The following is a 26,301-nucleotide window of genomic DNA, read 5'->3' as shown; positions in this document are numbered from 1 at the left end:
CTCATTTAATCCCTCACCTGTCCCTCTACTCACCTCTCCTTACTATCCTCCCATATCTTATCCCTCACCTGTCTCTCCACTTACCTCTCCTGACTATCCTCCCATATCTCCTCTCATCTCATCCCTCACCTGGCCCTCTTCTCACCTCTCCTGACTATCCTCCCATATCTCATCACTCACCTGTCTCTCCACTCACCTCTCCTGACTATCCTCGCATATCTCATCCCTCACCTGTCCCTCCACTCACCTCTCCTGACTATCCTCCCATATCTCCTCTCATCTCATCCCTCACCTGTCCCTCTACTCACCTCTCCTGACTATCCTCCCATATCTCATCCCTCACCTGTCCCTCCACTCAGCTCTCCTGACTATCCTCCCATATCTCCTCTCATATCTCATCCCTCACCTGTCCCTCCACTCACCTCTCCTGACTATCCTCCCATATCTCCTCTCATCTCCCCCCTCACCTGTCCCTCCACTCTCCTCTCCTGACTATCCTCCCATATCTCCTCTCATAGCTCATCCCTCACCTGTCCCTCTACTCACCTCTCCTGACTATCCTCCCATATCTCATTCCTCACCTGTCCCTCTACTCACCTCTCCTGACTATCCTCCCATATCTCATCCCTTACCTGTCCCTTTACTCACCTCTCCTGACTATCCTCCCATATCTCCTCTCATCTCATCCCTCACCTGTCCCTCCACTCTCCTCTCCTGACTATCCTCCCATATCTCCTCTCATAGCTCATCCCTCACCTGTCCCTCTACTCACCTCTCCTGACTATCCTCCCATATCTCATTCCTCACCTGTCCCTCTACTCACCTCTCCTGACTATCCTCCCATATCTCATCCCTTACCTGTCCCTTTACTCACCTCTCCTGACTATCCTCCCATATCTCCTCTCATCTCATCCCTCACCTGTCCCACCACTCCCATCTCCTGACTATCCTCCCATATCTCCTCTCATCTCCCCCCTCACCTGTCCCTCCACTCTCCTCTCCTGACTATCTTCCCATATCTCTTCTCATATCTCATCCCTTACCTGTCCATTTACTCACCTCTCCTGACTATCCTCCCATATCTCCTCTCATCTCATCCCTCACCTGTCCCTCTACTCACCTCTCCTTACTATCCTCCCATATCTTATCCCTCACCTGTCTCTCCACTCACCTCTCCTGACTATCCTCCCATATCTCCTCTCATCTCATCCCTCACCTGTCCCTCTTCTCACCTCTCCTGACTATCCTTCCATATCTCATCACTCACCTGTCCCTCCACTCACCTCTCCTGACTATCCTCCCATATCTCCTCTCATATCTCATCCCTCACCTGTCTCTCCACTCACCTCTCCTGACTATCCTCGCATATCTCATCCCTCACCTGTCCCTCCACTCACCTCTCCTGACTATCCTCCCATATCTCCTCTCATCTCATCCCTCACCTGTCCCTCTACTCACCTCTCCTGACTATCCTCCCATATCTCATCCCTCACCTGTCCCTCCACTCACTTCTCCTGACTATCCTCCCATATCTCCTCTCATCTCATCCCTCACCTGTCCCTCTACTCACCTCTCCTGACTGTCCTCCCATATCTCATCCCTCACCTGTCCCTCCACTCACCTCTCCTGACTATCCTTCCATATCTCACCCCTCAGCTGTCCCTCTACTCACCTCTCCTGACTATCCTCCCATATCTCCTCTCATATCTCATCCCTCACCTGTCCCTCTACTCACCTCTCCTGACTATCCTCCCATATCTCATCCCTCACCTGTCCCTCTACTCACCTCTCCTGACTATTCTCCCATATCTCCTCTCATCTCATCCCTCACCTGTCCCTCTACTCACCTCTCCTGACTATCCTCCCTCCCATATCTCATCCCTCACCTGTCCTTCTACTCACCTCTCCTGACTATCCTCCCATATCTCCTCTCATCTCATCCCTCACCTGTCCCTCTACTCACCTCTCCTGACTATCCTCCCATATCTCATCCCTCACCTGTCCCTCTACTCACCTCTCCTGACTATCCTCCCATATCTCACCCCGCAGCTGTCCCTCTACTCACCTCTCCTGACTATCCTCCCATATCTCACCCCTCAGCTGTCCCTCTACTCACCTCTCCTGACTATCCTCCCATGTCTCCTCTCATCTCCCCCCTCACCTGTCCCTCCACTCTCCTCTCCTGACTATCCTCCAATATCTCCTCTCATAGCTCATCCCTCACCTGTCCCTCTACTCACCTCTCCTGACTATCCTCCCATATCTCATCCTTTACCTGTCCCTTTACTCACCTCTCCTGACTATCCTCCCATATCTCATCCCTCACCTGTCCCTCTACTCACCTCTCCTGACTGTCCTCGCATATCTCCTCTCATCCCTCACCTGTCTCTCCACTCACCTCTCCTGACTATCCTCCCATATCTCTTCTCATATCTCATCCCTTACCTGTCCATTTACTCACCTCTCCTGACTATCCTCCCATATCTCCTCTCATTTAATCCCTCACCTGTCCCTCTACTCACCTCTCCTTACTATCCTCCCATATCTTATCCCTCACCTGTCTCTCCACTTACCTCTCCTGACTATCCTCCCATATCTCCTCTCATCTCATCCCTCACCTGGCCCTCTTCTCACCTCTCCTGACTATCCTCCCATATCTCATCACTCACCTGTCTCTCCACTCACCTCTCCTGACTATCCTCGCATATCTCATCCCTCAACTGTCCCTCCACTCACCTCTCCTGACTATCCTCCCATATCTCCTCTCATCTCATCCCTCACCTGTCCCTCTACTCACCTCTCCTGACTATCCTCCCATATCTCATCCCTCACCTGTCCCTCCACTCAGCTCTCCTGACTATCCTCCCATATCTCCTCTCATCTCATCCCTCACCTGTCCCTCCACTCACCTCTCCTGACTATCCTCCCATCTCTCATCCCTCACCTGTCCCTCTACTCATCTCTCCTGCCTATCCTCCCATATCTCCTCTCATCTCATCCCTCACCTGTCCCTCCACTCACCTCTCCTGACTATCCTCCCATATCTCACCCCTCAGCTGTCCCTCTACTCACCTCTCCTGACTATCCTCCCATATCTCCTCTCATATCTCATCCCTCACCTGTCCCTCTACTCACCTCTCCTGACTATCCTCCCATATCTCATCCCTCACCTGTCCCTCTACTCACCTCTCCTGACTATTCTCCCATATCTCCTCTCATTTAATCCCTCACCTGTCCCTCTACTCACCTCTCCTTACTATCCTCCCATATCTTATCCCTCACCTGTCTCTCCACTTACCTCTCCTGACTATCCTCCCATATATCCTCTCATCTCATCCCTCACCTGGCCCTCTTCTCACCTCTCCTGACTATCCTCCCATATCTCATCACTCACCTGTCTCTCCACTCACCTCTCCTGACTATCCTCGCATATCTCATCCCTCAACTCTCCCTCCACTCACCTCTCCTGACTATCCTCCCATATCTCCTCTCATCTCATCCCTCACCTGTCCCTCTACTCACCTCTCCTGACTATCCTCCCATATCTCATCCCTCACCTGTCCCTCCACTCACCTCTCCTGACTATCCTCCCATATCTCCTCTCATCTCATCCCTCACCTGTCCCTCCACTCACCTCTCCTGACTATCCTCCCATATCTCATCCCTCACCTGTCCCTCTACTCATCTCTCCTGCCTATCCTCCCATATCTCCTCTCATCTCATCCCTCACCTGTCCCTCCACTCACCTCTCCTGACTATCCTCCCATATCTCACCCCTCAGCTGTCCCTCTACTCACCTCTCCTGACTATCCTCCCATATCTCCTCTCATATCTCATCCCTCACCTGTCCCTCTACTCACCTCTCCTGACTATCCGCCCATATCTCATCCCTCACCTGTCCCTCTACTCACCTCTCGTGACTATCCTCCCATATCTCATTCCTCACCTGTCCCTCTACTCACCTCTCCTGACTATCCTCCCATATCTCATCCCTCACCTGTCCCTCTACTCTTCTCTCCTGACTATCCTCCCATATCTCATCCCTCACCTGTCCCTCTACTCTTCTCTCCTGACTATCCTCCCATATCTCACCCCTCAGCTGTCCCTCTACTCACCTCTCCTGACTATCCTCCCATATCTCCTCTCATATCTCATTCCTCACCTGTCCCTCTACTCACCTCTCCTGACTATCCTCCCATATCTCATCCCTCACCTGTCCCTCTACCCACCTCTCCTGACTATCCTCCCATATCTCCTCTCATATCTCATCCCTCACCTGTCCCTCCACTCACCTCTCCTGACTATCCTCCCATATCTCCTCTCATCTCCCCCCTCACCTGTCCCTCCACTCTCCTCTCCTGACTATCCTCCCATATCTCCTCTCATAGCTCATCCCTCACCTGTCCCTCTACTCACCTCTCCTGACTATCCTCCCATATCTCATCCCTTACCTGTCCCTTTACTCACCTCTCCTGACTATCCTCCCATATCTCCTCTCATCTCATCCCTCACCTGTCCCACCACTCCCATCTCCTGACTATCCTCCCATGTCTCCTCTCATCTCCCCCCTCACCTGTCCCTCCACTCTCCTCTCCTGACTATCCTCCCATATCTCCTCTCATATCTCATCCCTCACCTGTCCCTCCACTCACCTCTCCTGACTATCCTCCCATATCTCCTCTCATCTCCCCCCTCACCTGTCCCTCCACTCTCCTCTCCTGACTATCCTCCCATATCTCCTCTCATAGCTCATCCCTCACCTGTCCCTCTACTCACCTCTCCTGACTATCCTCCCATATCTCATCCCTTACCTGTCCCTTTACTCACCTCTCCTGACTATCCTCCCATATCTCCTCTCATCTCATCCCTCACCTGTCCCACCACTCCCATCTCCTGACTATCCTCCCATGTCTCCTCTCATCTCCCCCCTCACCTGTCCCTCCACTCTCCTCTCCTGACTATCCTCCCATATCTCTTCTCATATCTCATCCCTTACCTGTCCATTTACTCACCTCTCCTGACTATCCTCCCATATCTCCTCTCATCTCATCCCTCACCTGTCCCTCTACTCACCTCTCCTTACTATCCTCCCATATCTTATCCCTCACCTGTCTCTCCACTCACCTCTCCTGACTATCCTCCCATATCTCCTCTCATATCTCATCCCTCACCTGTCTCTCCACTCACCTCTCCTGACTATCCTCGCATATCTCATCCCTCACCTGTCCCTCCACTCACCTCTCCTGACTATCCTCCCATATCTCCTCTCATCTCATCCCTCACCTGTCCCTCTACTCACCTCTCCTGACTATCCTCCCATATCTCATCCCTCACCTGTCCCTCCACTCACCTCTCCTGACTGTCCTCCCATATCTCATCCCTCACCTGTCCCTCCACTCACCTCTCCTGACTATCCTCCCATATCTCACCCCTCAGCTGTCCCTCTACTCACCTCTCCTGACTATCCTCCCATATCTCCTCTCATATCTCATCCCTCACCTGTCCCTCTACTCACCTCTCCTGACTATCCTCCCATATCTCATCCCTCACCTGTCCCTCTACTCACCTCTCCTGACTATTCTCCCATATCTCCTCTCATCTCATCCCTCACCTGTCCCTCTACTCACCTCTCCTGACTATCCTCCCATATCTCATCCCTCACCTGTCCTTCTACTCACCTCTCCTGACTATCCTCCCATATCTCCTCTCATCTCATCCCTCACCTGTCCCTCTACTCACCTCTCCTGACTATCCTCCCATATCTCATCCCTCACCTGTCCCTCTACTCACCTCTCCTGACTATCCTCCCATATCTCACCCCGCAGCTGTCCCTCTACTCACCTCTCCTGACTATCCTCCCATATCTCCTCTCATATCTCATCCATCACCTGTCCCTCTACTCACCTCTCCTGACTATCCTCCCATATCTCATCCCTCACCTGTCCCTCTACTCACCTCTCCTGACTATCCTCCCATATCTCATCCCTCACCTGTCCCTTTACTCACCTCTCGTGACTATCCTCCCATATCTCATCCCTCACCTGTCCCTCCACTCACCTCTCCTGACTATCCTCCCATATGTCCTCTCATATTTCATCCCTCACCTGTCCCTCTACTCACCTCTCCTGACTATCCTCCCATATCTCCTCTAATATCTCATCCCTCACCTGTCCCTCCACTCACCTCTCCTGACTATCCTCCCATATCTCCTCCCATATCTCATCCTTCACCTGTCCCTCCACTCATATCTCCTGACTATCCTCCCATATCTCATCCCTCACCTGTCCCTCCACTCACCTCTCCTGACTATCCTCCCATATCTCATCCCTCACCTGTCCCTCCACTCACCTCTCCTGACTATACTCCCATATCTCCTCTCATCTCATCCCTCACCTGTCCCTCTACTCACCTCTCCTGACTATCCTCGCATATCTCATCCCTCACCTGTCCCTCTACTCACCTCTCCTGACTATCCTCCCATATCTCATTCCTCACCTGTCCCTCTACTCACCTCTCCTTACTATCCTCCCATATCTCTTCTCATCTCATCCCTCACCTGTCCCTCTACTCTTCTCTCCTGACTATCCTCCCATATCTCATCCCTTACCTGTCCCTCTACTCACCTCTCCTGACTATCCTCCCATATCTCACCCCTCAGCTGTCCCTCTACTCACCTCTCCTGACTATCCTCCCATATCTCCTCTCATATCTCATCCCTCACCTGTCCCTCTACTCACCTCTCCTGACTATCCTCCCATATCTCATCCGTCACCTGTCCCTCTACTGACCTCTCCTGACTATCCTCCCATATCTCATCCCTCACCTGTCCCTCTACTCACCTCTCCTGACTATCCTCCCATATCTCATCCCTCACCTGTCCCTTTACTCACCCCTCGTGACTATCCTCCCATATCTCATCCCTCACCTGTCCCTCCACTCACCTCTCCTGACTATCCTCCCATATCTCCTCTAATATCTCATCCCTCACCTGTCCCTCCACTCACCTCTCCTGACTATCCTCCCATATCTCATCCCTCACCTGTCCCTCTACTCACCTCTCCTGACTATCCTCCCATATCTCATCCCTCACCTGTCCCTTTACTCACCTCTCGTGACTATCCTCCCATATCTCATCCCTCACCTGTCCCTCCACTCACCTCTCCTGACTATCCTCCCATATGTCCTCTCATATTTCATCCCTCACCTGTCCCTCTACTCACCTCTCCTGACTATCCTCCCATATCTCCTCTAATATCTCATCCTTCACCTGTCCCTCCACTCACCTCTCCTGACTATCCTCCCATATCTCCTCCCATATCTAATCCTTCACCTGTCCCTCCACTCATATCTCCTGACTATCCTCCCATATCTCATCCCTCACCTGTCCCTCCACCCACCTCTCCTGACTATCCTCCCATATCTCTTCTCATCCCTCACCTGTCCCTCCACTCACCTCTCCTGACTATCCTCCCATATCTCATCCCTCACCTGTCCCTCTGCTCACCTCTCCTGACTATTCTCCCATATCTCATCCCTCACCTGTCCCTCTACTCACCTCTCCTGACTATCCTCCCATATCTCCTCTCATCTCATTCCTCACCTCTCCCTCTACTCACCTCTCCTGACTATCCTCCCATATCTCATCCCTCACCTGTCCCCCCACTCACCTCTCCTGACTATCCTCCCATATCTCCTCTCATCCCTCACCTGTCCCTCCACTCACCTCTCCTGACTATCCTCCCATATCTCATCCCTCACCTGTCCCTCCACTCACCTCTCCTGACTATACTCCCATATCTCCTCTCATCTCATCCCTCACCTGTCCCTCTACTCACCTCTCCTGACTATCCTCGCATATCTCATCCCTCACCTGTCCCTCTACTCACCTCTCCTGACTATCCTCCCATATCTCATTCCTCACCTGTCCCTCTACTCACCTCTCCTGACTATCCTCCCATATCTCTTCTCATCTCATCCCTCACCTGTCCCTCTACTCTTCTCTCCTGACTATCCTCCCATATCTCATCCCTTACCTGTCCCTCTACTCACCTCTCCTGACTATCCTCCCATATCTCACCCCTCAGCTGTCCCTCTACTCACCTCTCCTGACTATCCTCCCATATCTCCTCTCATATCTCATCCCTCACCTGTCCCTCTACTCACCTCTCCTGACTATCCTCCCATATCTCATCCCTCACCTGTCCCTCCACTCACCTCTCCTGACTATCCTCCCATATCTCATCCCTCACCTGTCCCTCTACTCACCTCTCCTGACTATCCTCCCATATCTCATCCCTCACCTGTCCCTTTACTCACCCCTCGTGACTATCCTCCCATATCTCATCCCTCACCTGTCCCTCCACTCACCTCTCCTGACTATCCTCCCATATCTCCTCTAATATCTCATCCCTCACCTGTCCCTCCACTCACCTCTCCTGACTATCCTCCCATATCTCATCCCTCACCTGTCCCTCCACTCACCTCTCCTGACTATCCTCCCATATCTCCTCTCATCCCTCACCTGTCCCTCCACTCACCTCTCCTGCCTATCCTCCCATATCTCCTCTCATTTCATCCCTCACCTGTCCCTCCACTCACCTCTCCTGACTATCCTCCCATATCTCATCCCTCACCTGTCCCTCTACTCACCTCTCCTGACTATCCCCCCATATCTCATCCCTCACCTGTCCCTCTACTCACCTCTCCTGACTATCCTCCCATATCTCACCCCTCAGCTGTCCCTCTTCTCACCTCTCCTGACTATCCTCCCATATCTCCTCTCATATCTCATCCCTCACCTGTCCCTCTACTCACCTCTCCTGACTATCCTCCCATATCTCATCCCTCACCTATCCCTCTACTCACCTCTCCTGACTATTCTCCCATATCTTATCCCTCACCTGTCCCTCTACTCACCTCTCCTGACTATCCTCCCATATCTCCTCTCATCTCATCCCTCACCTGTCCCTCTACTCACCTCTCCTGACTATCCTCCCATATCTCATCCCTCACCTGTCCCTCTACTCACCTCTCCTGACTATCCTCCCATATCTCACCCCTCAGCTGTCCCTCTACTTACCTTTCCTGACTATCCTCCCATATCTCCTCTCATATCTCATCCCTCACCTGTCCCTCTACTCACCTCTCCTGACTATCCTCCCATATCTCATCCCTCACCTGTCCCTCCACTCACCTCTCCTGACTATCCTCCCATATCTCCTCTCATCCCTCACCTGTCCCTCTACTCACCTCTCCTGCCTATCCTCCCATATCTCCTCTCATCTCATCCCTCACCTGTCCCTCCACTCACCTCTCCTGACTATCCTCCCATATCTCACCCCTCATCTGTCCCTCTACTCACCTCTCCTGACTATCCTCCCATATCTCCTCTCATATCTCATCCCTCACCTGTCCCTCTACTCACCTCTCCTGACTATCCTCCCATATCTCATCCCTCACCTGTCCCTCTACTCACCTCTCCTAACTATTCTCCCATATCTTATCCCTCACCTGTCCCTCTACTCACCTCTCCTGACTATCCTCCCATATCTACTCTCATCTTATCCCTCACCTGTCCCTCTACTCACCTCTCCTGACTATCCTCCCATATCTCATCCCTCACCTGTCCCTCTACTCACCTCTCCTGACTATCCTCCCATATCTCACCCCTCAGCTGTCCCTCTACTCACCTTTCCTGACTATCCTCCCATATCTCCTCTCATATCTCATCCCTCACCTGTCCCTCTACTCACCTCTCCTGACTATCCTCCCATATCTCATCCCTCACCTGTCCCTCCACTCACCTCTCCTAAATATCCTCCCATATCTCCTCTCATCCCTCACCTGTCCCTCCACTCACCTATCCTGCCTATCCTCCCATATCTCCTCTCATCTCATCCCTCACCTGTCCCTCCACTCACCTCTCCTGACTATCCTCCCATATCTCACCCCTCAGCTGTCCCTCTACTCACCTCTCCTGACTATCCTCCCATATCTCCTCTCATATCTCATCCCTCACCTGTCCCTCTACTCACCTCTCCTGACTATCCTCCCATATCTCATCCCTCACCTGTCCCTCTACTCACCTCTCCTGACTATCCTCCCATATCTCATCCCTCACCTGTCCCTCTACTCACCTCTCCTGACTATCCTCCCATATCTCACCCCTCAGCTGTCCCTCTACTCAACTCTCCTGACTATCCTCCCATATCTCCTCTCATATCTCATCCCTCACCTGTCCCTCTACTCACCTCTCCTGACTATCCTCCCATATCTCATCCCTCACCTGTCCCTCTACTCACCTCTCCTGACTATCCTCCGATTTCTCATCCCTCACCTGTCCCTCTACTCACCTCTCCTGACTATCCTCCCATATCTCCTCTAATATCTCATCCCTCACCTGTCCCTCCACTCACCTCTCCTGACTATCCTCCCATATGTCCTCTCATATCCCATCCCTCACCTGTCCTTCCACTCACCTCTCCTGACTTTCCTCCCATATCTCCTCCCATATCTCATCCTTCACCTGTCCCTCCACTCATATCTCCTGACTATCCTCCCATATCTCATCCCTCACCTGTCCCTCCACTCACCTCTCCTGACTATCCTCCCATATCTCCTCTCATCCCTCACCTGTCCCTCCACTCACCTCTCCTTACTATCCTCCCGTATCTCATCCCTCACCTGTCCCTCTACTCACCTCTCCTGATTATTCTCCCATATCTCATCCCTCACCTGTCCCTCTACTCACCTCTCCTGACTATCCTCCCATATCTCCTCTCATCTCATCCCTCACCTGTCCCTCTACTCACCTCTCCTGACTATCCTCCCATATCTCCTCTCATCTCATCCCTCACCTGTCCCTCTACTCACCTCTCCTGACTATCCTCTCATCTCATCCCTCACCTGTCCCTCTACTCACCTCTCCTGACTATCCTCCCATATCTCATCCCTCACCTGTCCCCCCACTCACCTCTCCTGACTATCCTCCCATATCTCCTCTCATCCCTCACCTGTCCCTCCACTCACCTTTTCTGACTATCCTCCCATATCTCTTCCCTCACCTGTCCCTCTACTCACCTCCCCTGACTGTCCTCCCATATCTCCTCTCATATTTCATCCCTCACCTGTCCCTCTACTCACCTCTCCTGACTATCCTCGCATATCTCATCCCTCACCTGTCCCTCTACTCACCTCTCCTTACTATCCTCGCATATCTCATCCCTCACCTGTCCCTCCACTCTCCTCTCCTGACTATCCTCCCATATCTCCTCTCATATTTCATCCCTCACCTGTCCCTCTACTCACCTCTCCTGACTATCCTCGCATATCTCATCCCTCACCTGTCCCTCTACTCACCTCTCCTGACTATCCTCCCATATCTCATCTCATCCCTCACCTGTCCCTCCACTCACCTCTCCTGACTATCCTCCCATATCTCATCCCTCACCTGTCCCTCTACTCACCTCTCCTGACTATCCTCCCATATCTCATCCCTCACCTGTCCCTTAACTCACCTCTCCTGACTATCCTCCCATATCTCATCCCTCACCTGTCCCTCCACTCACCTCTCCTGACTATACTCCCATATCTCATCCCTCACCTGTCCCTCCAATCACCTCTCCTGACTATCCTCCCATATCTCATCCCTCACCTGTCCCTCTACTCACCTCTCCTTACTATCCTCGCATATCTCATCCCTCACCTGTCCTTCTACTCACCTCTCCTGACTATCCTCCCATATCTCATCCCTCACCTGTCCCTCCACTCTCCTCTCCTGACTATCCTCCCATATCTCCTCTCATATTTTATCCCTCACCTGTCCCTCTACTCACCTCTCCTGACTATCCTCCCATATCTCATCCCTCACCTGTCCCTCCACTCACCTCTCCTGACTATCCTCCCATATCTCCTCTCATATTTTATCCCTCACCTGTCCCTCTACTCACCTCTCCTGACTATCCTCGCATATCTCATCCCTCACATGTCCCTCTACTCACCTCTCCTGACTATCCTCCCATATCTCCTCTCATCCCTCACCTGTCCCTCCACTCACCTCTCCTGACTATCCTCCCATATCTCATCCCTCACCTGTCCCTCTACTCACCTCTCCTGACTATCCTCCCATATCTCATCCCTCACCTGTCCCTTAACTCACCTCTCCTGACTATCCTCCCATATCTCATCCCTCACCTGTCCCTCCACTCACCTCTCCTGACTATCCTCCCATATCTCATCCCTCACCTGTCCCTCCACTCACCTCTCCTGACTATACTCCCATATCTCATCCCTCACCTGTCCCCCCACTCACCTCTCCTGACTATCCTCCCATATCTCATCCCTCACCTGTCCCTCTACTCACCTCTCCTGACTATCCTCCCATATCTCATCCCTCACCTGTCCCTCTACTCACCTCTCCTGACTATCCTCCCATATCTCATCCCTCACCTGTCCCTCTACTCACCTCTCCTGACTATCCTCCCATATCTCCTCCCATATCTCATCCCTCACCTGTCCCTCTACTCATCTCTCCTGACTATCCTCCCATATCTCACCCCTCCCCTGTACCTCTACTCACCTCTCCTGACTATCCTCCCATATCTCCTCTCATATCATCCCTCCCCTGTACCTCTACTCACCTCTCCTGCCTATCCTCCCATATCTTATCCCTCACCTGTCCCTCTACTCATCTCTCCTGACTATCCTCCCATATCTCTTCTCATCTCATCCCTCACCTGTCCCTCTACTCACCTCTCCTGACTATCCTCCCATATCTCCTCTCATCCCTCAGCTGTCCCTCTACTCACCTCTCCTGACTATCCTCCCGTATCTCATCCCTCACCTGTCCCTCTACTCACCTCTCCTGATTATTCTCCCATATCTCATCCCTCACCTGTCCCTCTACTCACCTCTCCTGACTATCCTCCCATATCTCCTCTCATCTCATCCCTCACCTGTCCCTCTACTCACCTCTCCTGACTATCCTCCCATATCTCCTCTCATCTCATCCCTCACCTGTCCCTCTACTCACCTCTCCTGACTATCCTCTCATCTCATCCCTCACCTGTCCCTCTACTCACCTCTCCTGACTATCCTCCCATATCTCATCCCTCACCTGTCCCCCCACTCACCTCTCCTGACTATCCTCCCATATCTCCTCTCATCCCTCACCTGTCCCTCCACTCACCTTTTCTGACTATCCTCCCATATCTCTTCCCTCACCTGTCCCTCTACTCACCTCCCCTGACTATCCTCCCATATCTCCTCTCATATTTCATCCCTCACCTGTCCCTCTACTCACCTCTCCTGACTATCCTCGCATATCTCATCCCTCACCTGTCCCTCTACTCACCTCTCCTTACTATCCTCGCATATCTCATCCCTCACCTGTCCCTCCACTCTCCTCTCCTGACTATCCTCCCATATCTCCTCTCATATTTCATCCCTCACCTGTCCCTCTACTCACCTCTCCTGACTATCCTCGCATATCTCATCCCTCACCTGTCCCTCTACTCACCTCTCCTGACTATCCTCCCATATCTCATCTCATCCCTCACCTGTCCCTCCACTCACCTCTCCTGACTATCCTCCCATATCTCATCCCTCACCTGTCCCTCTACTCACCTCTCCTGACTATCCTCCCATATCTCATCCCTCACCTGTCCCTTAACTCACCTCTCCTGACTATCCTCCCATATCTCATCCCTCACCTGTCCCTCCACTCACCTCTCCTGACTATACTCCCATATCTCATCCCTCACCTGTCCCTCCAATCACCTCTCCTGACTATCCTCCCATATCTCATCCCTCACCTGTCCCTCTACTCACCTCTCCTTTCTATCCTCGCATATCTCATCCCTCACCTGTCCTTCTACTCACCTCTCCTGACTATCCTCCCATATCTCATCCCTCACCTGTCCCTCCACTCTCCTCTCCTGACTATCCTCCCATATCTCCTCTCATATTTTATCCCTCACCTGTCCCTCTACTCACCTCTCCTGACTATCCTCCCATATCTCATCCCTCACCTGTCCCTCCACTCACCTCTCCTGACTATCCTCCCATATCTCCTCTCATATTTTATCCCTCACCTGTCCCTCTACTCACCTCTCCTGACTATCCTCGCATATCTCATCCCTCACATGTCCCTCTACTCACCTCTCCTGACTATCCTCCCATATCTCCTCTCATCCCTCACCTGTCCCTCCACTCACCTCTCCTGACTATCCTCCCATATCTCATCCCTCACCTGTCCCTCTACTCACCTCTCCTGACTATCCTCCCATATCTCATCCCTCACCTGTCCCTTAACTCACCTCTCCTGACTATCCTCCCATATCTCATCCCTCACCTGTCCCTCCACTCACCTCTCCTGACTATCCTCCCATATCTCATCCCTCACCTGTCCCTCCACTCACCTCTCCTGACTATACTCCCATATCTCATCCCTCACCTGTCCCCCCACTCACCTCTCCTGACTATCCTCCCATATCTCATCCCTCACCTGTCCCTCTACTCACCTCTCCTGACTATCCTCCCATATCTCATCCCTCACCTGTCCCTCTACTCACCTCTCCTGACTATCCTCCCATATCTCATCCCTCACCTGTCCCTCTACTCACCTCTCCTGACTATCCTCCCATATCTCCTCCCATATCTCATCCCTCACCTGTCCCTCTACTCATCTCTCCTGACTATCCTCCCATATCTCACCCCTCCCCTGTACCTCTTCTCACCTCTCCTGACTATCCTCCCATATCTCCTCTCATATCATCCCTCCCCTGTACCTCTACTCACCTCTCCTGCCTATCCTCCCATATCTTATCCCTCACCTGTCCCTCTACTCATCTCTCCTGACTATCCTCCCATATCTCTTCTCATCTCATCCCTCACCTGTCCCTCTACTCACCTCTCCTGACTATCCTCCCATATCTCCTCTCATCCCTCAGCTGTCCCTCTACTCACCTCTCCTGACTATCCTCCCATATCTCCTCTCATCCCTCACCTGTCCCTCCACTCACCTCTCCTGACTATCCTCCCATATCTCATCCCTCACCTGTCCCTCTACTCACCTCTCCTGACTATACTCCCATATCTCCTCTCATCTCATCCCTCACCTGTCCCTCTACTCACCTCTCCTGACTATCCTCCCATATCTCATCCCTCACCTGTCCCTCTACTCATCTCTTCTGACTATACTCCCATATCTCCTCTCATATTTCATCCCTCACGTGTCCCTCTACTCACCTCTCCTGACTATCCTCGCATATTTCATCCCTCACCTGTCCCTCTACCCACCTCTCCTGACTATCCTCCCATATCTCTTCTGTGAATATTTCAGAGTGATGGCCTCCCCTTTGCCGCTCGATGTCTTGTCGTGTGTGGACACCCAGTGCTATTGGTAGGAGGTCCTGGTAATGGTAAGACCACCCTGGCACAGTCTCTGGTCCCTCCTGCAGCTTCCACCATCCGGATTGCAGTTAACTCCCTGTTACAAGCCGCACATCTCCGCCAACTCGTGAAGGCGCAGGAATCTCCTCCTCCTGTGGAGCTGATGAGGGTCAGGGCGATGCGGGGGAGACGACTCTTCTTCCTCGATGACCTGCATGAAGCCTGGACTGGTAGGTCGGGGATTGTGTTCTCTGGTCCATGGGTTGGGTCTGGTCTTGCTGTTGAGTTGGCATTGGTCATATAGAGCTGCAATCTCCTAAACATCCTGTACACAGGAGTGACGATGGAAGCTCAACAATCCCCAAGACTGAGTAATGAAGAGTAACTTTTCTAATTGGAGGGGGTTCAGATTTAGGGTTTTGGTGCCTTATATCACATTATCTACAGTTGTGTCAGGTCGGCACATTGCCCCTGTACTACATGCTTGGGTGTGTTGTGGTTGATTCAGCCCATCTGTAATAATATCTACTTATATGACAGACCCCAAGAGTGGGACACAACCGGCCCTGGAGGTCATACGGCAGATCATGTCTGAGAAGGGTCCTGTACTACACCACAGCTTCCTGGCCACAGTGTCACCTCCAGAAGATGGTCATGGGTCACCGTGTCCACGGCTCACCCGCCTGTTTTGTGTTCTTGTGATGACCCCCTCAAGCCCAGATGTTCTCCGCAGTCTGTTCAGCCATCGCTTTAGGGTTTGGTTGAAGAAGTCATCTTTTCAGCAACCCCAAGAGTTCAGTGAGGCTTTGGCTGCGGCTTCAATCTGTCTTTACCAGCAAGTGACCAAAGCTTTTCAGTTACAGTATTGCTTTTCCCTTCATCATCTTCATCGACTGCTCCAGAGTGTCACCTTCCTGTGTCCATCTCCTGGGGCCAATCTTCCAGCAATGCCCGATGCCGGCATTTCATCTGCAGACTGGATACGCTGCGGCATTGAACGACTTTGGTTACATGAGGCTTTGCGGACTTTTGGAGACGTTTTGGAGACTCTTGAAGAGCAAAGAGTGTTCAGGGAGATCCTACAAAGTTGTCTTGTGAGAGAATTCAGCAACCATCACAGGTTGGACAACATGGCATTGGCGGATGTTACCGGGACAGTGGACTCAGAGATGATTAATGAAGATGGAAAGATAAAGAGTGAACTCCAGACAAGTGAGGCAGAAGAAGATTCGTCATCATCTGACCACACACCATCACCCACCAAAGTTCTTGTTCCCCTTGACCTGATTACTAGACATGGCGGCCTCCAGGACTTGACCTTCCTCCATGAATACAGCTGTGGGCTGCCAGTGAGATCTGACTCTTACAGGGAGAGGCCAAGTGAAGATTTGAAGACTGTGCAGACTGATGACAACCTGACCCTGAGTCCTGAGGATTGTCACCATCTTGCACATCTGACTCGTGTTCTCCATTTGCCGAGAGGGCACATTGTACTGCGGTCAGAACACCCTGGGACCGGGAGGAGAAGTCTGGCACGGTTAGCTGCCCGGCTCACCCAGTGTGCACTGCGGGAGCTCAGTGGTAAGGAGAGCACAGAAGAGCGGCACACTATAATAAGAGAAGTCTGCTTTGTCGCCGGAGTACAAGGATCCTCTGCAGCTATTCTGCTAGGAGAAGACAACCCACGAAGGGCTGAGCAGGAGCTGGAGGCAGTGATACGAGAGGGAACATGTCCAGGACTGTATAGTGCAGACCAGGAGGAGGCCATCCTACAGGTCATGGAGAAGACTGGAAACAAAAACACCAGCAAAAAGTCCCTGAGAGAGAGGTGAGTGAGCAAGTCACAGGAAACATGGTGGGACATGAAGATGACCGGTTACATAACACGTGGCAGGGAGTGGAGATGTCAGGTTACAGAAAACCTGGCAGGAAGTAGGGATGAAGGGTTATGTAACGTGGCAAGAAGAGGGGATGACAGGTTACAGAAAAAATGACAGGAATTAGGGATGACAAGTTACATCACACGTGGCAGGAAGTGGGGATGAAGGGTTATGTAACGTGGCAGGATGAGGGGATGACAGGTTACATCACAAGTGGCAGGAAGTGGGGATGAAGGGTTATGTAACGTGGCAGGATAAGGGGATGACAGGTTACATCACACGTGGCAGGAAGTGGAGATGTCAGGTTACAGAAAACCTGGCAGGAAGTAGGGATGAAGGGTTATGTAACGTGGCAAGAAGAGGGGATGACAGGTTACAGAAAAAATGACAGGAATTAGGGATGACAAGTTACATCACAAGTGGCAGGAAGTGGGGATGAAGGGTTATGTAACATGGCAGGATGAGGGGATGACAGGTTACATCACACGTGGCAGGAAGTAGGGATGAAGGGTTAAAGAAAAAATGACAGGAAGTGAGTATGACAAGTTACATCACACGTGGCAGGAAGTGGAGATGTCAGGTTACAGAAAACATAGCAGGAAGGAGGGATGACAGGTTATGTAATGCGTTGCAAGAAGTGGAGATGATAAGTTACATAACACGTGGCAGAAAGTGGGGCTGACAGTATACTATGCGCAGTTACCAGTGTATAGTGCAGGGGTGCAAAGCCCTTAGTTCAGACTGCCTCGATTTCGATAAATCTAGAACTAGGGGGCACATTTACTATGTGCAGTGTCCTCCCTCCTGTGCAGTCTGTACTATGTGCAGTGTCCTCCCTCCTGTGCAGTCTGTACTATGTGCAGTGTCCTCCCTCCTGTGCAATCTGTACTATGTGCAGTGTGCTCCCTCCTGTGCAGTCTGTACTATGTGCAGTGTGCTCCCTCCTGTGCAGACTGTACTATGTGCAGTCTCCTCCCTCCTGTGCAGTCTGTACTATGTGCAGTCTCCTCCCTCCTGTGCAGTCTGTACTATGTGCAGTGTCCTCCCTCCTGTGCAGTCTGTACTATGTGCAGTCTCCTCCCTCCTGTGCAGTCTGTAGTATGTGCAGTCTCCTCCCTCCTATGCAGTCTGTACTATGTGCAATCTCCTCCCTCCTGTGCAGTCTGTACTATGTGCAGTATCCTCCCTCCTGTACAGTCTGTACTATGTGCAGTGTCCTCCCTCCTGTGCAGTCTGTACTATGTGCAGTGTCCTCCCTCCTGTGCAGTCTGTACTATGTGCAGTGTCCTCCCTCCAGTGCAGTCTTTACTATGTGCAGTGTCCTCCCTCCTATGCAGTCTGTACTATGTGCATTCTCCTCCCTCCTGTGTAGTCTGTACTATGTGCAGTGTCCTCCCTCCTGTGCAGTCTGTACTATGTGCATTTTCCTCCCTCCTGTGCAGTCTGTACTATGTGCAGTGTCCTCTCTCCTGTGCAGTCTGTACTATGTGCAGTGTGCTCCCTCCTGTGCAGTCTGTACTATGTGCATTCTCCTCCCTCCTGTGCAGTCTGTACTATGTGCAGTCTCCTCCCTCCTGTGCAGTCTGTACTTTGTGCAGTCTCCTCCCTCCTGTACAGTCTGTACTATGTGCAGTGTCCTCCCTCCTGTGCAGTCTGTACTATGTGCAGTGTCCTCCCTCCTGTGCAGTCTGTACTATGTGCAGTGTCCTCCCTCCTGTGCAGTCTGTACTATGTGCAGTGTCCTCCCTCCTGTGCAGTCTGTACTATGTGCATTCTCCTCCCTCCTGTGCAGTCTGTACTATGTGCATTCTCCTCCCTTCTGTGCAGTCTGTACTATGTGCATTCTCCTCCCTTCTGTGCAGTCTGTACTATGTGCATTCTCCTCCCTCCTGTGCAGTCTGTACTATGTGCAGTGTCCTATCTCCTGTGCAGTCTGTACTATGTGCAGTGTGCTCCCTCCTGTGCAGTCTGTACTATGTGCATTCTCCTCCCTTCTGTGCAGTCTGTACTATGTGCAGTCTCCTCCCTACTGTGCAGTCTGTACCATGTGCAGTGTCCTATCTCCTGTGCAGTCTGTACTATGTGCAGTGTCCTCTCTCCTGTGCAGTCTGTACTATGTGTATCTCCTCCCTACTGTGCAGTCTGTACTATGTGCAGTGTCCTATCTCCTGTGCAGTCTGTACTATGTGCAGTGTGCTCCCTCCTGTGCAGTCTGTACTATGTGCATTCTCCTCCCTCCTGTGCAGTCTGTACTATGTGCAGTGTTCTCCCTCCTGTGCAGTCTGTACTATGTGCAGTGTCCTCCCTCCTGTGCAGTCTGTATTATGTGCAGTCTCCTCCCTCCTGTGCAGTCTGTACTATGTGCAGTGTCCTCCCTCCTGTACAGTCGGTACTATGGGCAGTGTCCTCCCTCCTGTGCAGTCTGTACTATGTGCAGTCTCCTCCCTTCTGTGCAGTCTGTACTATGTGCAGTCTCCTCCCTCCTTTGCAGTCTGTACTATGTGCAGTGTCCTCCCTCCTGTGCAGTCTGTACTATGTGCAGTGTCCTCCCTCCTGTGCAGTCTGTACTATGTGCATTCTCCTCCCTCCTGTGCAGTCTGTACTATGTGCATTCTCCTCCCTTCTGTGCAGTCTGTACTATGTGCATTCTCCTCCCTTCTGTGCAGTCTGTACTATGTGCATTCTCCTCCCTCCTGTGCAGTCTGTACTATGTGCAGTGTCCTATCTCCTGTGCAGTCTGTACTATGTGCAGTGTGCTCCCTCCTGTGCAGTCTGTACTATGTGCATTCTCCTCCCTTCTGTGCAGTCTGTACTATGTGCAGTCTCCTCCCTACTGTGCAGTCTGTACCATGTGCAGTGTCCTATCTCCTGTGCAGTCTGTACTATGTGCAGTGTCCTCTCTCCTGTGCAGTCTGTACTATGTGTGTCTCCTCCCTACTGTGCAGTCTGTACTATGTGCAGTGTCCTATCTCCTGTGCAGTCTGTACTATGTGCAGTGTGCTCCCTCCTGTGCAGTCTGTACTATGTGCATTCTACTCCCTCCTGTGCAGTCTGTACTATGTGCAGTGTTCTCCCTCCTGTGCAGTCTGTACTATGTGCATTGTCCTCCCTCCTGTGCAGTCTGTATTATGTGCAGTCTCCTCCCTCCTGTGCAGTCTGTACTATGTGCAGTGTCCTCCCTCCTGTACAGTCGGTACTATGGGCAGTGTCCTCCCTCCTGTGCAGTCTGTACTATGTGCAGTCTCCTCCCTTCTGTGCAGTCTGTACTATGTGCAGTCTCCTCCCTCCTGTGCAGTCTGTACTATGTGCAGTGTCCTCCCTCCTGTGCAGTCTGTACTATGTGCAGTGTCCTCCCTCCTGTGCAGTCTGTACTATGTGCAGTCTCCTCCCTCCTGTACAGTTTGTACTATGTGCAGTGTCCTCTCTCCTGTGCAGTCTGTACTATGGTCAGTGTCCTCCCTCCTGTGCAGTCTGTACTATGTGCAGTGTCCTCCCTCCTGTGCAGTGTGTACTATGTGTGTCTCCTCCCTCCTGTGCAGTGTGTACTATGTGCAGTGTCCTCCCTCCTGTGCAGTCTGTACTATGTGCAGTGTCCTCCCTCCTGTGCAGTCTGTACTATGTGCAGTGTCCTCCCTCCTGTGCAGTCTGTACTATGGTCAGTGTCCTCCCTCCTGTGCAGTCTGTACTATGGTCAGTGTCCTCCCTCCTGTGCAGTCTGTACTATGGTCAGTGTCCTCCCTCCTGTGCAGTCTGTACTATGGTCAGTGTCCTCCCTCCTGTGCAGTCTGTACTATGGTCAGTGTCCTCCCTCCTGTGCAGTCTGTACTCCGGTCAGTGTCCTCCCTCCTGTGCAGTCTGTACTATGTGCAGTGTCCTCCTTCTGTGCAGTCTGTACTATGTGCAGTCTCCTCCCTCCTGTGCAGTCTGTACTATGTGCATTCTCCTCTCTCCTGTGCAGTCTGTACTATGTGCAGAGTCCTCTCTCCTGTGCAGTCTGTACTCCGGTCAGTGTCCTCCCTCCTGTGCAGTCTGTACTATGTGCAGTGTCCTCCCTCCTGTGCAGTCTTTACTATGTCAGTGTCCTCCCTCCTGTGCAGTCTGTACTATGTGTGTCTCCTCCCTCCTGTGCAGTCTGTACTATGTGCAGTGTCCTCCCTCCTGTGCAGTCTGTACTATGTGCAGTGTTCTCGTTCCTGTGCAGTCTGTACTATGGTCAGTGTCCTCCCTCCTGTGCAGTCTGTACTATGGTCAGTGTCCTCTCTCCTGTGCAGTCTGTACTATGTGTGTCTCCTCCCTCCTGTGCAGTCTGTACTATGTGCAGTGTGCTCCCTCCTGTGCAGTCTGTACTATGTGTGTCTCCTCCCTCCTGTGCAGTCTGTACTATGTGCAGTGTCCTCCCTCCTGTGCAGTCTGTACTATGTGCAGTGTCCTCTTCCTGTGCAGTCTGTACTATGTGCAGTCTCCTCCCTCCTGTGCAGTCTGTACTATGTGCATTCTCCTCTCTCCTGTGCAGTCTGTACTATGTGCAGTGTCCTCTCTCCTGTGCAGTATGTACTATGGTCAGTGTCCTCCCTCCTGTGCAGTCTGTACTATGTGTATTCTCCTCTCTCCTGTGCAGTCTGTACTATGTGCAGTGTCCTCTCTCCTGTGCAGTCTGTACTATGGTCAGTGTCCTCCCTCCTGTGCAGTCTGTACTCCGGTCAGTGTCCTCCCTCCTGTGCAGTCTGTACTATGTGCAGTGTCCTCCTTCTGTGCAGTCTGTACTATGTGCAGTCTCCTCCCTCCTGTGCAGTCTGTACTATGTGCATTCTCCTCTCTCCTGTGCAGTCTGTACTATGTGCAGAGTCCTCTCTCCTGTGCAGTCTGTACTCCGGTCAGTGTCCTCCCTCCTGTGCAGTCTGTACTATGTGCAGTGTCCTCCCTCCTGTGCAGTCTTTACTATGTCAGTGTCCTCCCTCCTGTGCAGTCTGTACTATGTGTGTCTCCTCCCTCCTGTGCAGTCTGTACTATGTGCAGTGTCCTCCCTCCTGTGCAGTCTGTACTATGTGCAGTGTTCTCCCTCCTGTGCAGTCTGTACTATGGTCAGTGTCCTCCCTCCTGTGCAGTCTGTACTATGGTCAGTGTCCTCTCTCCTGTGCAGTCTGTACTATGTGTGTCTCCTCCCTCCTGTGCAGTCTGTACTATGTGCAGTGTGCTCCCTCCTGTGCAGTCTGTACTATGTGTGTCTCCTCCCTCCTGTGCAGTCTGTACTATGTGCAGTGTCCTCCCTCCTGTGCAGTCTGTACTATGTGCAGTGTCCTCTTCCTGTGCAGTCTGTACTATGTGCAGTCTCCTCCCTCCTGTGCAGTCTGTACTATGTGCATTCTCCTCTCTCCTGTGCAGTCTGTACTATGTGCAGTGTCCTCTCTCCTGTGCAGTATGTACTATGGTCAGTGTCCTCCCTCCTGTGCAGTCTGTACTATGTGTATTCTCCTCTCTCCTGTGCAGTCTGTACTATGTGCAGTGTCCTCTCTCCTGTGCAGTCTGTACTATGTGCAGTGTCCTCCCTCCTGTGCAGTCTGTACTATGGTCAGTGTCCTCCCTCCTGTGCAGTCTGTACTATGTGCATTCTCCTCTCTCCTGTGCAGTCTGTACTATGTGCAGTGTCCTCTCTCCTGTGCAGTCTGTACTATGTGCAGTGTCCTCCCTCCTGTGCAGTCTGTACTATGTGCAGCGTCCTCCCTCCTGTGCAGTCTGTACTATGGTCAGTGTCCTCCCTCCTGTGCAGTCTGTACTATGTGCATTCTCCTCTCTCCTGTGCAGTCTGTACTATGTGCAGTGTCCTCTCTCCTGTGCAGTCTGTACTATGTGCAGTGTCCTCCCTCCTGTGCAGTCTGTACTTTGTGCAGTGTCCTCCCTCCTGTGCAGTCTGTACTATGTGCAGTGTCCTCCCTCCTGTGCAGTCTGTACTATGTGCAGTGTCCTATCCCTCCTGTGCAGTCTTTACTATGTGCAGTGTCCTCCCTCCTGTGCAGTCTGTACTATGTGCAGTGTCCTCTCTCCTGTGCAGTCTGTACTATGGTCAGTGTCCTCCCTCCTGTGCAGTCTGTACTATGTGCAGTGTCCTCCCTCCTGTGCAGTCTGTACTATGTGCAGTGTCCTCCCTCCTGTGCAGTCTGTACTATGTGCAGTGTCCTCCCTCCAGTGCAGTCTTTACTATGTGCAGTGTCCTCCCTCCTATGCAGTCTGTACTATGTGCATTCTCCTCCCTCCTGTGTAGTCTGTACTATGTGCAGTATCCTCCCTCCTGTGCAGTCTGTACTATGTGCATTTTCCTCCCTCCTGTGCAGTCTGTACTATGTGCAGTGTCCTCTCTCCTGTGCAGTCTGTGCTATGTGCAGTGTGCTCCCTCCTGTGCAGTCTGTACTATGTGCAGTCTCCTCCCTCCTGTGCAGTCTGTACTTTGTGCAGTCTCCTCCCTCCTGTGCAGTCTGTACTATGTGCAGTGTCCTCCCTCCTGTGCAGTCTTTACTATGTGCAGTGTCCTCCCTCCTGTGCAGTCTGTACTATGTGCATTCTCCTCCCTCCTGTGCAGTCTTTACTATGTGCAGTGTCCTCCCTCCTGTGCAGTCTGTACTATGTGCAGTGTCCTCTCTCCTGTGCAGTCTGTACTATGGTCAGTGTCCTCCCTCCTGTGCAGTCTGTACTATGTGCAGTGTCCTCCCTCCTGTGCAGTCTGTACTATGTGCAGTGTCCTCCCTCCTGTGCAGTCTGTACTATGTGCAGTGTCCTCCCTCCAGTGCAGTCTTTACTATGTGCAGTGTCCTCCCTCCTATGCAGTCTGTACTATGTGCATTCTCCTCCCTCCTGTGTAGTCTGTACTATGTGCAGTATCCTCCCTCCTGTGCAGTCTGTACTATGTGCATTTTCCTCCCTCCTGTGCAGTCTGTACTATGTGCAGTGTCCTCTCTCCTGTGCAGTCTGTGCTATGTGCAGTGTGCTCCCTCCTGTGCAGTCTGTACTATGTGCAGTCTCCTCCCTCCTGTGCAGTCTGTACTTTGTGCAGTCTCCTCTCTCCTGTGCAGTCTGTACTATGTGCAGTGTCCTCCCTCCTGTGCAGTCTTTACTATGTGCAGTGTCCTCCCTCCTGTGCAGTCTGTACTATGTGCATTCTCCTGCCTCCTGTGCAGTCTGTACTATGTGCAGTGTCCTCCCTCCTGTGCGGTCTGTATTATGTGCATTCTCCTCCCTCCTGTGCAGTCTGTACTATGTGCAGTGTCCTATCTCCTGTGCAGTCTGTACTATGTGCAGTGTGCTCCCTCCTGTGCAGTCTGTACTATGTGCATTCTCCTCCCTCCTGTGCAGTCTGTACTATGTGCAGTGTCCTCCCTCCTGTGCAGTCTGTACTATGTGCAGTGTCCTCCCTCCTATGCAGTCTGTACTATGTGCAGTGTCCTCCCTCCTGTGCAGTCTGTACTATGTGCAGTCTCCTCCCTCCTGTGCAGTCTGTACTATGTGCAGTCTCCTCCCTCCTGTGCAGTCTGTACTATGTGCAGTGCCCTCCCTCCTGTACAGTCTGTACTATGTGCAGTGTCCTCCCTCCTGTGCAGTCTGTACTATGTGCAGTCTCCTCCCGTCTGTGCAGTCTGTACTATGTGCATTCTCCTCCCTCCTGTGCAGTCTGTACTATGTGCAGTGTGTTCCCTCCAGTGCAGTCTGTACTATGTGCAGTGTCCTCCCTCCTGTGCAGTCTGTACTATGTGCAGTGTCCTCCCTCCTGTGCAGTCTGTACTATGTGCATTCTCCTGCCTCCTGTGCAGTCTGTACTATGTGCAGTGTCCTCCCTCCTGTGCGGTCTGTATTATGTGCATTCTCCTCCCTCCTGTGCAGTCTGTACTATGTGCAGTGTCCTATCTCCTGTGCAGTCTGTACTATGTGCAGTGTGCTCCCTCCTGTGCAGTCTGTACTATGTGCATTCTCCTCCCTCCTGTGCAGTCTGTACTATGTGCAGTGTCCTCCCTCCTGTGCAGTCTGTACTATGTGCAGTGTCCTCCCTCCTGTGCAGTCTGTACTATGTGCAGTGTCCTCCCTCCTGTGCAGTCTGTACTATGTGCAGTCTCCTCCCTCCTGTGCAGTCTGTACTATGTGCAGTCTCCTCCCTCCTGTGCAGTCTGTACTATGTGCAGTGCCCTCCCTCCTGTACAGTCTGTACTATGTGCAGTGTCCTCCCTCCTGTGCAGTCTGTACTATGTGCAGTCTGCTCCCGTCTGTGCAGTCTGTACTATGTGCATTCTCCTCCCTCCTGTGCAGTCTGTACTATGTGCAGTGTGCTCCCTCCAGTGCAGTCTGTACTATGTGCAGTGTCCTCCCTCCTGTGCAGTCTGTACTATGTGCAGTGTCCTCCCTCCTGTGCAGTCTGTACTATGTGCAGTCTCCTCCCTCCTGTGCAGTCTGTACTATGTGCAGTCTCCTCCCTCCTGTGCAGTCTGTACTATGTGCAGTGTCCTCCCTCCTGTACAGTCGGTACTATGGGCAGTGTCCTCCCTCCTGTGCAGTCTGTACTATGTGCAGTCTTCTCCCTTCTGTGCAGTCTGTACTATGTGCAGTCTCCTCCCTCCTGTGCAGTCTGTACTATGTGCAGTGTCCTCCCTCCTGTGCAGTCTGTACTATGTGCAGTGTCCTCCCTCCTGTGCAGTCTGTACTATGTGCAGTCTCCTCCCTCCTGTACAGTTTGTATTATGTGCAGTGTCCTCTCTCCTGTGCAGTCTGTACTATGTGCAGTCTCCTCCCTTCTGTGCAGTCTGTACTATGTGCAGTCTCCTCCCTCCTGTGCAGTCTGTACTATGTGCAGTCTCCTCCCTCCTAAGCAGTCTGTACTATGTGCAGTCTCCTCCCTCCTGTGCAGTCTGTACTATGTGCAGTGTCCTCTCTCCTGTGCAGTCTGTACTATGTGTGTCTCCTCCCTCCTGTGCAGTCTGTACTATGTGTGTCTCCTCCCTCCTGTGCAGTCTGTACTATGTGCAGTGTCCTCCCTCCTGTGCAGTCTGTACTA

The 26,301-nt window shown here is 52.2% G+C and overlaps 1 protein-coding gene across 1 annotated transcript in view; it reads left to right on the top strand.

Annotated features, from left to right (window-relative positions):
• Window positions 1-26,301, top strand: part of DNHD1 (dynein heavy chain domain 1) — a 140,745-nt gene that overhangs the window by 40,870 nt on the left and 73,574 nt on the right. The window contains exons 24-25 of the mRNA XM_072133564.1: window positions 15,341-15,620; window positions 15,931-17,218. Of these exons, the coding sequence (XP_071989665.1) occupies window positions 15,341-15,620; window positions 15,931-17,218 (1,568 nt within the window). The remainder of the gene's footprint in view (window positions 1-15,340; window positions 15,621-15,930; window positions 17,219-26,301) is intronic.

Source organism: Engystomops pustulosus, chromosome 2 (assembly GCF_040894005.1).
Source record: "Engystomops pustulosus chromosome 2, aEngPut4.maternal, whole genome shotgun sequence".
NCBI lineage: Eukaryota > Metazoa > Chordata > Amphibia > Anura > Leptodactylidae > Engystomops > Engystomops pustulosus.
Note: the sequence above shows the minus strand (reverse complement) of the source record. Positions and strands in the feature narration are given on the sequence as shown.